Source organism: Polyodon spathula, chromosome 26 (assembly GCF_017654505.1).
Source record: "Polyodon spathula isolate WHYD16114869_AA chromosome 26, ASM1765450v1, whole genome shotgun sequence".
Classification (NCBI taxonomy): domain Eukaryota; kingdom Metazoa; phylum Chordata; class Actinopteri; order Acipenseriformes; family Polyodontidae; genus Polyodon; species Polyodon spathula.
The window spans coordinates 11,834,832-11,849,429 of record NC_054559.1 but is presented as its reverse complement, the minus strand read 5'-3'; the positions used below and the strand labels follow the sequence as shown (position 1 = coordinate 11,849,429).

The 14,598-nt window shown below is 38.7% G+C and overlaps 1 protein-coding gene across 2 annotated transcripts in view; it reads right to left on the bottom strand.

The window, feature by feature from the left end:
* The window catches only part of rhbdf1b (rhomboid 5 homolog 1b (Drosophila)), a 35,668-nt gene extending 21,070 nt beyond the window's left edge, over positions 1 to 14,598 (bottom strand). The window contains exon 1 of one of the 2 annotated variants that reach the window (XM_041229433.1): positions 14,361 to 14,598. Coding sequence is in view for 1 of the 2 variants with exons in the window: in XM_041229432.1 (XP_041085366.1) it covers positions 14,131 to 14,138 (8 nt within the window). In the remaining variant the exon portion in view is untranslated. Of the gene's footprint in view, positions 1 to 14,130; positions 14,151 to 14,360 lie in introns of those variants that run through there. The other variant, XM_041229432.1, reaches the window with a different exon arrangement.

Sequence of the window (14,598 nt, the reverse complement as noted above, 5' to 3'; positions counted from 1 at the left end):
TGAGACCGCTTGTAATGAGCTGTCAGGCTCAAAGGGAACACATTACAGAAATCAAATAATGCAACAAGATCTCTCAAACTGCTAAGTTGTATTAGGAAATCCTCACGATGAGTCTTTACAAGTCTCTAGAATCTGTCTCTGGATTCAATTTCAGAACTGGAAAGCCATCATTATAAGATTTAAAAGACCACAATTAACATTAATCTGTACAGGGCAAGAAAGAAAAAGCAGTTCAAAAACCACACACAGATGATACTTTAAATCATCTCATTAAAAGTTGTGATTTTTGGACGGGATTACATTGTATTTAAGCGCCAAATCGTTTCAATGGTTGGGGGCTACACAAGGTTTTCCACAATGTTTAGACCTACTTATTTTAGTCTGAATGTCACACATTGTGTATGACATCAATGAATGAGTTTCAATATCAGTTCCATCTCACTTACTATTTTCATCACAAGTAAAAAAAAAAAAAAAAACACATATTGCAACTTCCCATTCTTGCATAAGAACATAAGAAAGTTTACAAACGAGAGGAGGCCATTCGGCCCATCTTGCTCGTTTGGTTGTTAGTAGCTTATTGATCCCAAAATCTCATCAAGCAGCTTCTTGAAGGATCCCAGGGTGTCAGCTTCAACAACATTACTGGGGAGTTGATTCCAGACCCTCACAATTCTCTGTGTAAAAAAGTGTCTCCTATTTTCTGTTCTGAATGCCCCTTTTTCTAAACTCCATTTGTGACCCCTGGTCCTTGTTTCTTTTTTCAGGCTGAAAAAGTCCCTTGGGTCGACACTGTCAATACCTTTTAGAATTTTGAATGCTTGAAATAGGTCGCCACGTAGTCTTCTTTGTTCAAGACTGAACAGATTCAATTATTTTAGCCTGTCTGCATATGACATGCCTTTTAAGCCCGGAATAATTCTGGTTGCTCTTCTTTGCACTCTTTCTAGAGCAGCAATATCTTTTTTATAGCGAGGTGACCAGAACTGCACACAATATTCAAGATGAGGTCTTACTAGTGCATTGTACAGTTTTAACATTACTTCCCTTGATTTAAATTCAACACTTTTCACAATGTATCCGAGCATCTAGTTAGCCTTTTTTATAGCTTCCCCACATTGTCTAGATGAAGACATTTCTGAGTCAACAAAAACTCCTAGGTCTTTTTCATAGATTCCTTCTCCAATTTCAATATCTCCCATATGATATTTATAATGTACATTTTTATTTCCTGCATGCAGTACCTTACACTTTTCTCTATTAAATGTCATTTGCCATGTGTCTGCCCAGTTCTGAATCTTGTCTAGATCATTTTGAATGACCTTTGCTGCTGCAACAGTGTTTGCCACTCCTCCTACTTTTTGTGTCGTCTGCAAATTTAACAAGTTTGCTTACTATACCAGAATCTAAATCATTAATGTAGATTAGGAATAGCAGAGGACCTAATACTGATCCCTGTGGTACACCGCTGGTTACCACACTCCATTCTGAGGTTTTTCCTCTAATCAGTACTTTCTGTTTTCTACATGTTAACCACTCCCTAATCCATGTACATGTGTTTCCTTGAATCCCAACTGCATTCAGTTTGAGAATTAATCTTTTGTGCGGGACTTTGTCAAAAGCTTTCTGGAAATCTAAATAAACCATGTCATATGCTTTGCAATTATCCATTATCGATGTTGCATCCTCAAAAAAATCAAGCAAGTTAGTCAGACACGATCTCCCTTTCCTAAAACCATGTTGACTGTCTCCCAGGACCCTGTTACCATATAGGTAATTTTCCATTTTGGATCTTATTATAGTTTCCATAAGTTTGCATATAATAGAAGTCAGGCTTACTGGTCTGTAGTTACCTGGTTCAGTTTTGTTTCCCTTTTTGTGGATCGGTATTACGTTTGCAATTTTCCAGTCTGTCGGTACCACCCCTGTGTCAAGAGACTGCTGCATGATCTTGGTTAGCGGTTTGTAAATTACTTCTTTCATTTCTTTGAGTACTACTGGGAGGATCTCATCCGGCCCAGGGGATTTGTTTATTTTAAGAGCTCCTAGTCCCTTTAACACTTCTGCCTCAGTTATGCTAAAGTTATTTAAAACTGGATAGGAACTGGATGACATGTGGGGCATGTTGTCAGTATCTTCCTTTGTAAAAACTTGTGAAAAGTAATCATTTAACATATTTGCTATTTTTTTTTCTTCCTCTACGATTTTGCCATTTGTATCTCTTAAACATTTAATCTCCTCTTTGAATGTTCTCTTGCTGTTGTAATATTGGAAAAACATTTTGGAATTGGTTTTAGCTCCCTTAGCAATGTTCATTTCTATTTCTCTCTTGGCCTTTCTAACTTCCTTTTTGACTTGCATTTGCAGTTCTGTGTACTCTTTCTGTGTACTTTCTTTTTGGTCCTTTTTTAATGCTCTGTAAAGTGCCTTTTTTCGCTGAATATTTTTTTTAATTGATCTATTAAACCATTTTGGCAATTTAGTTTTACATTTAGATTTGTCTACTTTAGGGATATAATTGTTTTGCGCCTCTAGTACTACGTTTTTGAAGAACAACCATCCTTCTTCTGTGGGTGTTTTCTCTATTTTACTCCAATCTACTTCTGTTAGTCTCTGTTTCATGCCTTCATAGTTTGCTTTTCTAAAATTGTAAACCTTAGCTTTAGTCTTTACTTTTGGGGATTTAAAAAACACTTCAAATGAGACCATGTTGTGGTCTGAGTTTGCCAGTGGTTCTCTGACCTCTGTTTTAGTTATTCTATCTTCGTTATTTGAAAAGACTAAATCAAGGCATGCCTCCCCTCTAGTGGGTGCCTTGACAAATTGTGTTAGGAAGCATTCATTTGTCATTTCCACCATTTCTATTTCATCCTTCGCGCTACCCACCGGGTTTTCCCATTTTATTTGGGGGAAGTTGAAATCCCCCATTAGTATGGCTTCTCCTTTGCTACACGCATTTCTAATGTCATTGTATAACAGATTATTGTGCTCACCGTCCGAATCTGGCGGTCTATAGCATGCTCCTATTATTATGCCTTTTGAATTTTTGTCCGTTATTCTGACCCATATTGATTCGGTTTTATTTTCTTTGTCCAGGTTTAACACATGGGCTTCAAGACTGTTTCTTATGTATAGCCAGCTCAACAGTCACAATGTGCTAAACCATAAAAATCCACCCTCAAATGAACTCAAATTAATAATTTGTGTAAGTTTACGTTCCCCAATTGGGGTCTGAACTTGTACCAACTGAGCTACAATACCTCACTGTATTACAAAACCACGAGAACTGAAAGCTGAAGACCCTGCACAAAATGAGCAAAAAGAAAATGAACAGCAGAAGAAAGTCCCAGAACTTAAGTTCTGTTCTTTTTGAGAAAAAAAAAAAAGTCCCATGATGATCCCATGCTTTTCTGTCAGGTTTTCGAGTAACGATGCAGAGCTGACTTCTCAAAAGGGAGATTTTGTTAAGAACTGACTTAATATCATGGCAGTAGTGGCTAAAGTGAGTGCAGTCTTAAACAAGGAGCAGATATGTAAAGAAAAGCACAGCATGCATCTGGCTCATCGCTCTCGAGGTCACTAAATCTGAAATGAGGGTAACCCCCTGTGCTTACTGGATATGCACCGATTTCATTTTTTTTTTTTTGTAAGGCAGTGTTTTACCATTTTTCTTAAAATCGGTTAAAACCGAAAATCAGAAGCCCTATTTATATGATTTTACTGATCTTCCATCTTGGCGTTTCTCTGCTGTGCTGTGGCCCATATCTCTTGCTCTCTGTCTGCCATGTCTGGTACACAGCCATCAGTCATCACCTACCCACAATGCACTGGATCGGACAGGGAGACGGTTCAGGTGTTCAGGAGGGGACCTGCATGATACGCGAAAAAAACTATGGTATTAGACGAAAGCTTCACATGGAACTATTCTGGGAGTTGCTGGGAGAAAAAAAAAAAAAAAAAAAAAGCAACGAGTAAAGAATTCGCCCCCTACCCTGATACGGCTTCTACACGTCAGGATTGATGATCTGCACTTTGAACTTTCACATTCGAAAAAAAATTCATCTGTGGTAATGGGCATTCAACTTGGGACAAATAAATTGAGTTAACAGAGTATGTATACTATAAATTTAACATAATTATAGTCTAATTCAATAATTAAATGCATTACTGCAGCTGTTTATATTGCTTAACTAGGTAATTGGTTTATTATATGCGATACTGAGTGGTTCTATTGGAGAAAACAAAGAACAAGACATCTTTTCCGGACTGGGTTTGACTGAAGTTCTGCCGAGTGGTTTTCAGATGCATCTTTTAACAGCTAACAAACGGCTGCTTGTCTGTAGGAAGTCAGACGGCATCCTGTTACAGTGAGCGAGCTAACACAGACTTGTTAACATTGTGCCTAAACAATATGTAATCTCTGTTTAAATAGTTTCCAGCATGATATCAGCATGGGCCACTTTAACAAAGGGCATTATTATAAACCAAGGACTGGTCTCTGTGGTATGCTTCTGTATAACGCAGTAATTCATGTCTACAGCTTATATTTGCAATGCAATATCTCGGAGAGTATAATACATTGGTTTGAGTCTGGGGGAGATGTGAACTTTACTACTTGCAAAGGGCAAAGCCGGGATATTTCCCTTTTGATTGTGATTATCTCAGAAGCTAGGCAGGGTAAGCCCAGATATGAGCCCTGATGTGGGCTGTGTGAAGAGATGTACAGGTAGGCAGGACGTGCACCTATCAGACAGACCTCAACTAAACTTCTAGGATTATTTTTAGACATTAAGCAACTGTAAGCAACAAAAATACATTTGACAACTATAATCGACACATTCACATTTAGAAAAAAAAAAAAAAAAGGTCTGCTAAATATTTATTACAGCAATAATGTTTTTTTTTTCCCCTGGAGAATAATTTAATCTCACTTTTACATGAAGTGATGAAAACGCTTTGGGTAAAGTGAATCTTCTGCACCTCGATGGGATCATTTGCAAGACAAACCCAAGCTGAACATGTCACGACTTCATCTATATGAAAAAGTAATTTAATGGGATCGTATTTCAGCTTGGGATACTAACACGCAATGACCCTCTTGCACATACCATGTGGTTAAAGATGTTTTTAATTGTATAAGCTTTGTGAAATTTGCAATTAACATGGTTCATATACAAGCACACAATGGCTTACTGTCCAAATTGGATATTATTGATTATTTTGTTAACTTTAATTATTCGGGGCGATTTCATAGACTGCACAATATTGTCAGAGCATCGCAAAAGCTGCATCGTTTATGGATCATAAATCTGCTCCACTCCGCTCACATGCAGTGACGTGCACCGCATTGCAAAAAAAAAAGACAGTTAGCATTTTTGTTTTGTGGGGAACACAGTGAGTGGGCTACCCACAGGACTAGCAGGTCACCAAGCCAACCTACTGTATCTGCCACACAGGCTGATGCCACCGCAGCTGGTTTTAGATGTAGGACTGTTGGTGCTTTACAGCATACAGATGAACTGCAACCAAGAGCACAAAATGCAAAATACGAACACTCCTAGACTGGACAGCATACAACAGGATTCCTATTTGCAAACCTAACAGCAGTCTGTAAGCAGCGGATAAAAATCTGCTGTAAAGTGGTGAGAAACCAGCAGATGATAGGTGCCCTTGTCAATGATTCAGTGTGTCAGTCAGGAATGCAGCAGCCCACTCAGGTTGAGGCGCCTGCCATGAAGCCCTTTCATCTCTAACACAGAACACATGCACCGGAGGGGCTGCGAGGGAACCAACCCAAGGGGAGCATATTCCTTCAATTACAACGCTCCCCTGAAACAGGACATCAGCAATAACGGTTAAACATGTTTACAGCAAGTTAACAATGTCTTCTTGTTAACAGAGCCGGCAACTCCAGCCTGCGGTTCATTCTTTTGTTTAGTCCCCAGGGCCAGCACCACGCTGAACAACGCATGCTTTGTCTCACTAAAAGCAGCAATGTACAGTACAGTGCAAGCCACAATGACAACTGCATTCCCATTCGCGTTTAATCAATTCCAACACATCACTGATCAAAATTGCAATTAGCAGTATTCTGTTAAAATGAGCTTCTAACAGTGGCAACAAATTACTTGCACTTAAGTCACTGTTAGACAATTAAATTGGCTTCAGGTGACTTCACTATTAATGTCTAAAAATATCAATTCCAATACTTTAGAAGGAATTGGAATTGAAAAAACAGGAACTGACTACATTTGGAAAATACTCCTGAGGCTCAACAGTCATATAACAAATGCAGATCTGTTGCTAGCCCTTTAGTGAACCGCAAAGTAATTCCTGGTGCGTCCGTTATTCCTGCCACCTCATTCTACGCTGCTTCTCTTCCTCTCATCATTTAACTGGATTGTGGCAACAAAACATCATTAGCCACAATGTGCAGAGTAGGTTATGTCATGAGTCCTAAACCATTCAACACAAAAGCATCACAACTGTAAAATGACCAGCTGTTGCCTTCTCAAGTGATATTTCAGGTTATCATTTCACGTTAGCAATCATAAAGGAATATAAGACAGTACGTATCATCTGAACGTAAATGAATAACTACACAGCAAGCTGCTTTTATTCACCTAGAAAATGTGGTATGCAATGAAATACATTTAATGTAATTTTTATTTCATGTTCCAAACCATTTTTGGACTACTCTGCACGGCTGAAGAAGAGGCCACAATACTTCAGAAACATAACCCTGAACCTGGCCTGTATATCTCAAAACGAGACATAAAATATCAATCTAGTAGTAAGGCAATTACATCCTCTGCCATTTGTCAGGAATTAGTCCAGTGTTTTATTCCTTGGGCAGGCAGATCAAAGGCATGCCTAATCCTTCAGCTGCAGAGAGCTCCCTTTATGCCAAGAACCACTACGTGTTCATTCCCGAGTCTCCACACAAGACACGCTCCACAAACTGCACACCAACCAGACCACATGGACGCCTGCAGTAGAGACTTTACACACTGATGTTGCACTGGTACAACTGCAATAGAATCAGCTAATGAGGACTTCACTTTGGCACCACAAATATGCTACGCTACTCTCCCCCTGCATCAAAGTATGGCAGAACCTGAAGCAGAGTACCACGGGCACCTGGGATTTTGCTATCTATGTTTAATAACTTCTCACTTGATTAAATCATGTACCTTTTATAGTAACGTTTAACAGTTCATTTTTTTCAATACAAGCAAATGGCAACAGGCACATTGAATACGCAGTCACCATTTTTTAAGTAGCCATATTCAGTCCCTTTTTTTTTTTTCTTTTTTAATTTCAGTGTGCTAAAAAGATGAAATTGATTGAAAGCAAGCATCCCACAGGTCTCCAACACACAAACAGAGATTAAGCTAAAGTTGTTGTTGAGGTGTTATCAACAGCCAATAAGCAAGGTAAGATGGTCCTACTGTGTGTTTATCATTTGTGATTAGTTGCTGGTGTTTGGGCTGCAGAATGAACAATGTAGTTACTTACTTGATTACCTCATGGTAGTTAACTGAACCCAATACATTCTGGCAGAATGTAGCATTCAAATAAACAAAATAAGGGGTGTTGTCTTTCAGAGCACTGTCTCCCAACACAATCTACAGGGTCTGGGTTTTATCCAGACCTATTATGCAACTGAAAGAGGGAGGGAAGACTTAGTTTAATACTGCGGCTATTACCTGTTATAACACATATGACTGCACTGTTTTCACAAGTATCATTTAAATTCATTTAATACACTCCGATACTGATTTCATGATCCTGCACTCTGCCAGGGTAAGCCATAGATGGACTGCACCAGTCTCAGGGAATGCCCTGGTTTGCATCAACCACTTATTTTGATGTATTTCAGAGGGAATCCCCCAGTACTATAAAATACTCCAACTGGCCATGCGGACAAGAAACCCCCCCCTGACGTGTATCCTGAGGTACTGTAGTTTATGGCTCTGACTAAAATCACAAATTACCTGCAATATATTGGATTTGCATCACTCTGCATGTTATTTATAATTTATTTACCTTTTCCATTAGAATCGTTTCTACCTAGGGATATATACTGGATGGATATTTCCACAGCAGGAGCAGTCTGAAGGTTAAACTGTACATCATTTACAATGCAGGGTCAACCTCTTTTTTTTTGTAGCTTTTTTTATTAATAGGAACAGGCTGCACACAGTGACTGATTCAACTCGGAGCAAGATCAGGAGAAACAGGTCTAACCAGTGGTATCAAGTACAAAAAAAGACTGCAGTCTAAAGGGTGACCTGCATCTTTCCAGTCACACTGTTCCTAAAACCAAAGGTTGTGGGCTGTGGGCAGTAAGGTGTTGACATACTTTTCCCCCCAACAAGTGTATGGCAGATTTGCACTTTCCAACCATTTACAAGCTTTACACTTTTGACCACATAAGCTACTTTGCACACTTTAGCACCATACGACACCAATCTCATTTATGTAGCATCCTTTGGGTGCAAGCATCCAAAAATAAACAGCAAGCCAAAAAGAGCCCAAACTGCTCGCTAGTGAAAGGCCAGATCAAACAGACCCTTTTTCCTGTTATCCAATAATGATTTTTTTTGCACAATTACCAGTACACTTATAGGCACTCTGCTTGCAGTTTCACAGCAGATACAGTATCTGTACATCAGACTCATAGTCACACTCTCTGCCACAGTGACCAACCGAGATGACGGTTTCCCTATTTTTAACCATGCTCTCATCCCCTCTCACTAGTCGTGAGATATTTAATCCCGCAGGCTCTCCCTCAGAGGCCAGTGCCAACAGCACCCCTCCTTACCCTCCTCTCTCCCTGCCAGACAGCCAAGTATTTTTTAAAGGGAAAGGCTGTAGCGTTTCATGTTCACCCAAACAACAGTCATTCCTGCCTCCCCTTTGAGATGGCTCAGAATATTGCACAATCCATACAGTAAGCAGTACAATCAGATGACTGTTAAACTGCATTATACTGCTGAAGTACGGATGTCAAATTATAAAATATATAAATCACCACATAGTACAATTTATTTCACTGTTCCAATGTTAATGTAAACTTTTCAGAGCCACATTATATTTATGAATCCCCAGCCAGGTTCATTTTTGCAGACTAATAATAATAATAATAATAATAATAATAATAATAATAATAATAATAATAATAATATCATTTAAATAGGCCAATAAATTGTTGTTATTATTTTTTTGTGCTTTATGGCTTGTTTATTAACAGCTGTCCCAGCTTTGGCATACTCTTTAAATCACTGTGTCGTTCAGTTACAGTTTTGAAGCGTATCTTGTCCCAATGAAGTAAGTGACGAGTGAGCATAAGTGGTAAAGTTCACTGCTTACTGAACACATTCCATCCATGAGGCTGAATACTGCAAGTGATCCTAATGTGCAGTCTGAGTCGTCCATTCTGCATAACAGTGGTTCACAGGCAGATGCGTCTGGATGCAAAGTTGTCACTGGTTTGAAAAGTGTAAGGCCACCGTATATAAACACAGAGAGGATGCATGGGCGTGAAGCTATCACAACCTGAAATAAACTAGCTGGTTACGTCACTGCTAATTTAAAGTCCCGATGAAAACATGCTGTGGCTTGTTTCGTGTTGGCTCCAAGTTGTAAAGAGAGAGGCGAGTCGGCACGCTGATGTGACTCACACAATGTCTACAAACAGGAAACAAATTCCAAGGCCCAGCAGCCTTCCTTTAAATATTACAGGCCAGATACAGCGACATGCCATTTACTAAAATGCTTCAGCCGGAATAACCATTTACTATCCAATAGAAATGCTGAAGGCAATGGAAAAGCATACTGAAAGCATATTAAAGTTTTTTTGGTAAGGATCCAACGTGATAAGCAGTAAAGGCAAGTGTCTGACATCTTGCTGTAAAACACAATCTGTGGCTGACCTTTAAGCAATGGCTTGTTAGGAGTTGCAATTAAGCAATGACTTGTTTAGTTTTGCAATTCTCGTACTTGTTAGTTTGGTTAATGCCCTCTTCTCTTTAGTAGGTTGTGAGCTTGTATGTGTCGCTCTTTGTAGAAGGTGCTTGGAAGTCAGGTTCTTATTTACTGTAGGGTCCAACAAACTACACTTCTGACTACAAATATTGAAATCCATCAACTAAGAACACAGAGTGTTACCCATATCAAAAGCATAAACGACATCAAACCACTAAGCCAGATCGAAACACACACTACACATCCACTTCTGAAATTCTCATACCGTACTGGAATGAATCTCTTTAAGACCAGTCCAATACGGTTTTTAAACACAATTAATTTCAAACGTATGATGATGTGTCCTTATCCACAGGCATCTACTGCACAAGCCTACTAAGGCACAAGGATGAAACACATTCAGAGTATAGCAAGACACAACATATATGAATCCCGACCACAATGCACAACTACAAATAAGTTGATACTATAGTATATGGTATGTCAAAGAGAGAACTGATATAGGAACTGCGCTTACACTCTTTAGCATCCCCTTTCACTTGTTCACTTGCTTCCCCAGGAGCTGTTCAGGCGTACAGACACGGAAACAGTTCCCATTCCAATGCTTACATGTTTAAAAAGAAAGAATAAAAGGGAGGCACATAGCCAAAAAAGAACCATGACCATGACTGACAACAGAAGGCATAGAAATAACAACAAACAGACAAAACAAAAAATGTATTGTTTGGCTGGCTGGGGATTAAGGGGGTCGACCTCAAAGGATCTTTAGAGAGAGAACACAAAAGCATGTATTTTACAGTGGATATTTGCTCAGACTATGACTTTGAATGCCTACATTTGGAGGTGGTCTATCACATATTTAGGTTTTACAATACAGAGAAAATACTGGTGGTACAATAACGAGAACTGCATTTCCTTAATTATAGCCAATGCTGTTTATCTCAGACAGCTGTATTCCAATAAAAATGTTATAGGTCTGCCTGTAGCTGGCTTGAGAGTTAAAATTCACCAAAACTCCTTCTCCTTGCCAGACTCATGCCAAACACAAACATTGTAAACCCTCTCATCAGGTTTGCACAGAGACCTGTTAATGCCAGGGTTTAAGGAAGAGGATCTGTTTTATAAGAAGTGTTACATGTATTTTAAATATTTGGCAACCCTGCCTTGTCTTTCTTTAAGAAAATGGTTTTAATTTGCAAATACAGCATAACCTGTCTCCTGTGGCAGGTACTGTACACTGACCCACAGGGTCATGCCTCATCCAGCACATAATTTGGATCCCTGTAGATTTGACCATTTCTTTATAGACCAGTAGATGACCGTAAAACAACATTTATTCAAGAAATGACACTGACCACACGGAGAACAGGATTTGTACCACCAATAAATAGTCAATATAAATTAGCTTGCTTTAAACATTTTATTTGGATCGATGAACTCAACCAGAGCACAAACACAACTGATAAATAAAACAAATAAACTAACAGACCTACAGGCCAAATCCCACCTAGACGAAGTGAAGTGATGTGTTCCTTTTACAACTGCAGCAAACTGAAACATACAATAGTTAGACAACAGTCTCAATAGGGTGTCAAAGGGGTCTGGATCTCAGAGAAAACTTTTAACCTAAACTGGGGAAATTGTAGTGCTGTTGAAAGCAAAGCATGCACACTACACATGTTCCATTGAAACATAGTGGGTGCTTACCAGATAAGCATGTGACAGTCATAACTGGACTGTAACGTGATGGCGCTGACGTAATCATGAAACAACTGGAGAAAAAGCTTCCATATTTGTGTGGATTGCGGTTATCCGCAGAGTCTAAGAAAAGCAGCAATCATCACAAATCCAAGCACGTGTTTCTTCACTTGTTTCACTCCAAATGGCAAATAGCCAGTGACCCTCATCTGATTGTCAGCACCTGATTTCTGTGGACAGCTCAGTCCAAATAATAGAAGAAATCAGTTTGTGCAATACTATGACTGGGCATAAAAAATATACATAGCCATATATATTTTCTTAAGAAAATTCTAGCTGCTAATAATTTGTCTCAGTACAGAAACAGGTTGTGTGGGTTGGTAGAGCTACAGACATGAAGTGGGTTGTAAATTCCATCTGTGACAACCAATAGCAGCAGTCTGTGCTCAGAGTCCTACTGACAATAGTTAAACAATCAGAGTCTCATACAAAAACATGATTATAAGGCTTCCCCTTACACAGCCAAGTGAGGTGTAATGATACCGTACTGCACAGCAGCAGGTCTCCAACTTGTACCAATTATCTATAAAGCCATGCAGCAATTTACTGTTGTCATTAGATGCACTAGGCTTAGGCTAACACTACTGTTTCCATATACAGTAGTTATGCAACAACAACGTAGACCCCCTCCAGACCAACATTGCTGGCTAAAAAAATTCCACCTGTTCCCTTCACTATTAATGCTGGCTCCCCTTTCCCAGTCGCCTGCAGCATTCCCCACAGAACATTACTAATAATTGCTTTGTGCAATGTTACTGCTGACAGCATGCAGTGATCGATGAAATGCGAATGCCAGGTTCCATCTTAATCGCAGGGATCACGAGCCAGCGTGACTATTTGAGAGATTACATCACATGCAATGATCCCACTGCAAGCGATAGGGTTTCGGGCGCAGAACTTAATAAAAAAAATAATTTAAAAAACCTGCAAAAGCATGGAGGCACAGTTGTCTTTCTGAAACCATCAAAGCTTTACTGGAAGACTCCTGTGATTTCTTTCTACAATCATGTAATATTGCATATAAATGCATTGGTAAGCTTTGCGTTTTCAGTGTGCTATCATGACAAAGCATGATTTTCACCTTGCTTTACCATACTGTCAACTGTTACTCACCATGCATTCCATTTTTCTATGCAGTAAACTTTTTTTTTAAGGGAATCAGACACAAGCTTGCAAGTTGGGTGCTGTTACAAGCATGCTTTAAACAAAGGTTTTAGCCACTGTCCTTGTAAGTACTGTTTTTGGAGCAGGAAGAAGCACTAGTCAGAACGTTTGTATACTTGACTTAGTTTATAATATGGCTACACATTACATATTTTTATTGAACATTTTTAAGTAATGGATGGAAAACAGAAAAAAAAATATATTATAAATCCATTAGCTAGAGTTCTTTGACGAAACCCTTTTACAATATCAGTTAATATAATCAAATATGATACCAATGTGTAGTTAGTAGGCGGAACATTCTAGCGATGCAACAGCCAATTACAAGTCTCCAGCTGTGGTGTAGTTTAAAATCTAAAGTACACTAAAGATCAATCAACTGTTGCTGTACACTACTGAGACCATAAACCCCTTTTAAAAGATAAATAAATGCTGGTGGCATGAAAAAAAAAGTCACTTCAAATGAAAAACTATTCAGAACTTTAGAACAGGGGTCTCCAACCCTGGTCCTAAACACTACAGTCTTCTGGTTTTCATTTCAACCCAGTTCTCAGTTACTTAATTGAACCAATTATTGGCTTAATTAGTCAAGATTAACATGCGTTCCAGGTCTTTAGCCACTGATGATGTAAAGACATCTATAAAACCTGCTGGATAGGGGCTCTCCAGGATCAGGGTTGGATACTGTATCTATAGAGGCTGTCCCGCCCGAGGCAGAGGCAGCTGTACAAAATACTGTGTTTTAATTACAATACAAAAAAAAATAAAATAATTGCTTCGATAACTATAATGACAACTAGTACTTGCATGAGTAGTAACTGGTTGCATTGTATCCAGCTGCTTAGAGAAATATCTTCGCTTACTGTTAAGAATGACTGCAGATGGTTTCGATGTAACTTTGAGAAAAACCCTCCCCGCCTTTCATTATGAGAACACATTGCAATACAAACTGATATTGAAATAAGTTACACACTTCATTTCTAGAAAAAAAATAAATAAATAAATAGTCAGTTGACATTTCAGTACCGGAATGCTGTATAACGCTGACACCACGTTAAGAGGGCTACAAACTAATTGCGCTTTAAACATACATGCTTATAAAAATAAAATATGTCCAACATTAAAGACAGCTAACCACGTCTAATAGGTTACTCGTTAAACAGAATTAGAAGCAATTTAATTTTGCTAATTCTTTAGTTACAGTTTATACCTACCTACCTTCCCATTTGAAATGTGAAGTGGTGTGTTTTATATCACTGCTCTAGGCTACACACCAAACAAAAAATTAACTCCTAACAGCACGGTACAGATGAAGTTTTAACAGCAGTATCGAGCTCTGTGTCAGGTGTAGAAATGCTGTAGAGAAAACCAAAACATGTTAAAAAACCTTTTACTGGAGAAAAAAAAAAAAAACTCTATAAATAAATAATCATAATACATCAACTCACCCTACTTGAAGATCTCAGCCCTTCAGGTGAAATTGCGTAAATTGTCCTGTGTGTATCAGGTCAGCACATTTCCAGCAAAAATAAATAAAAATCCAAGGCAGAAAGTATAATTGAGAAGTGGAGCCTACAATTCCATATATAATATCCCAAATTATAATTTAAAAAATAATAGAGGGGGAGGAGGAGCCAATAAAAACTCCCAAATGTCTTCAAGTTCCACCCAGACCCCGAGCATTCC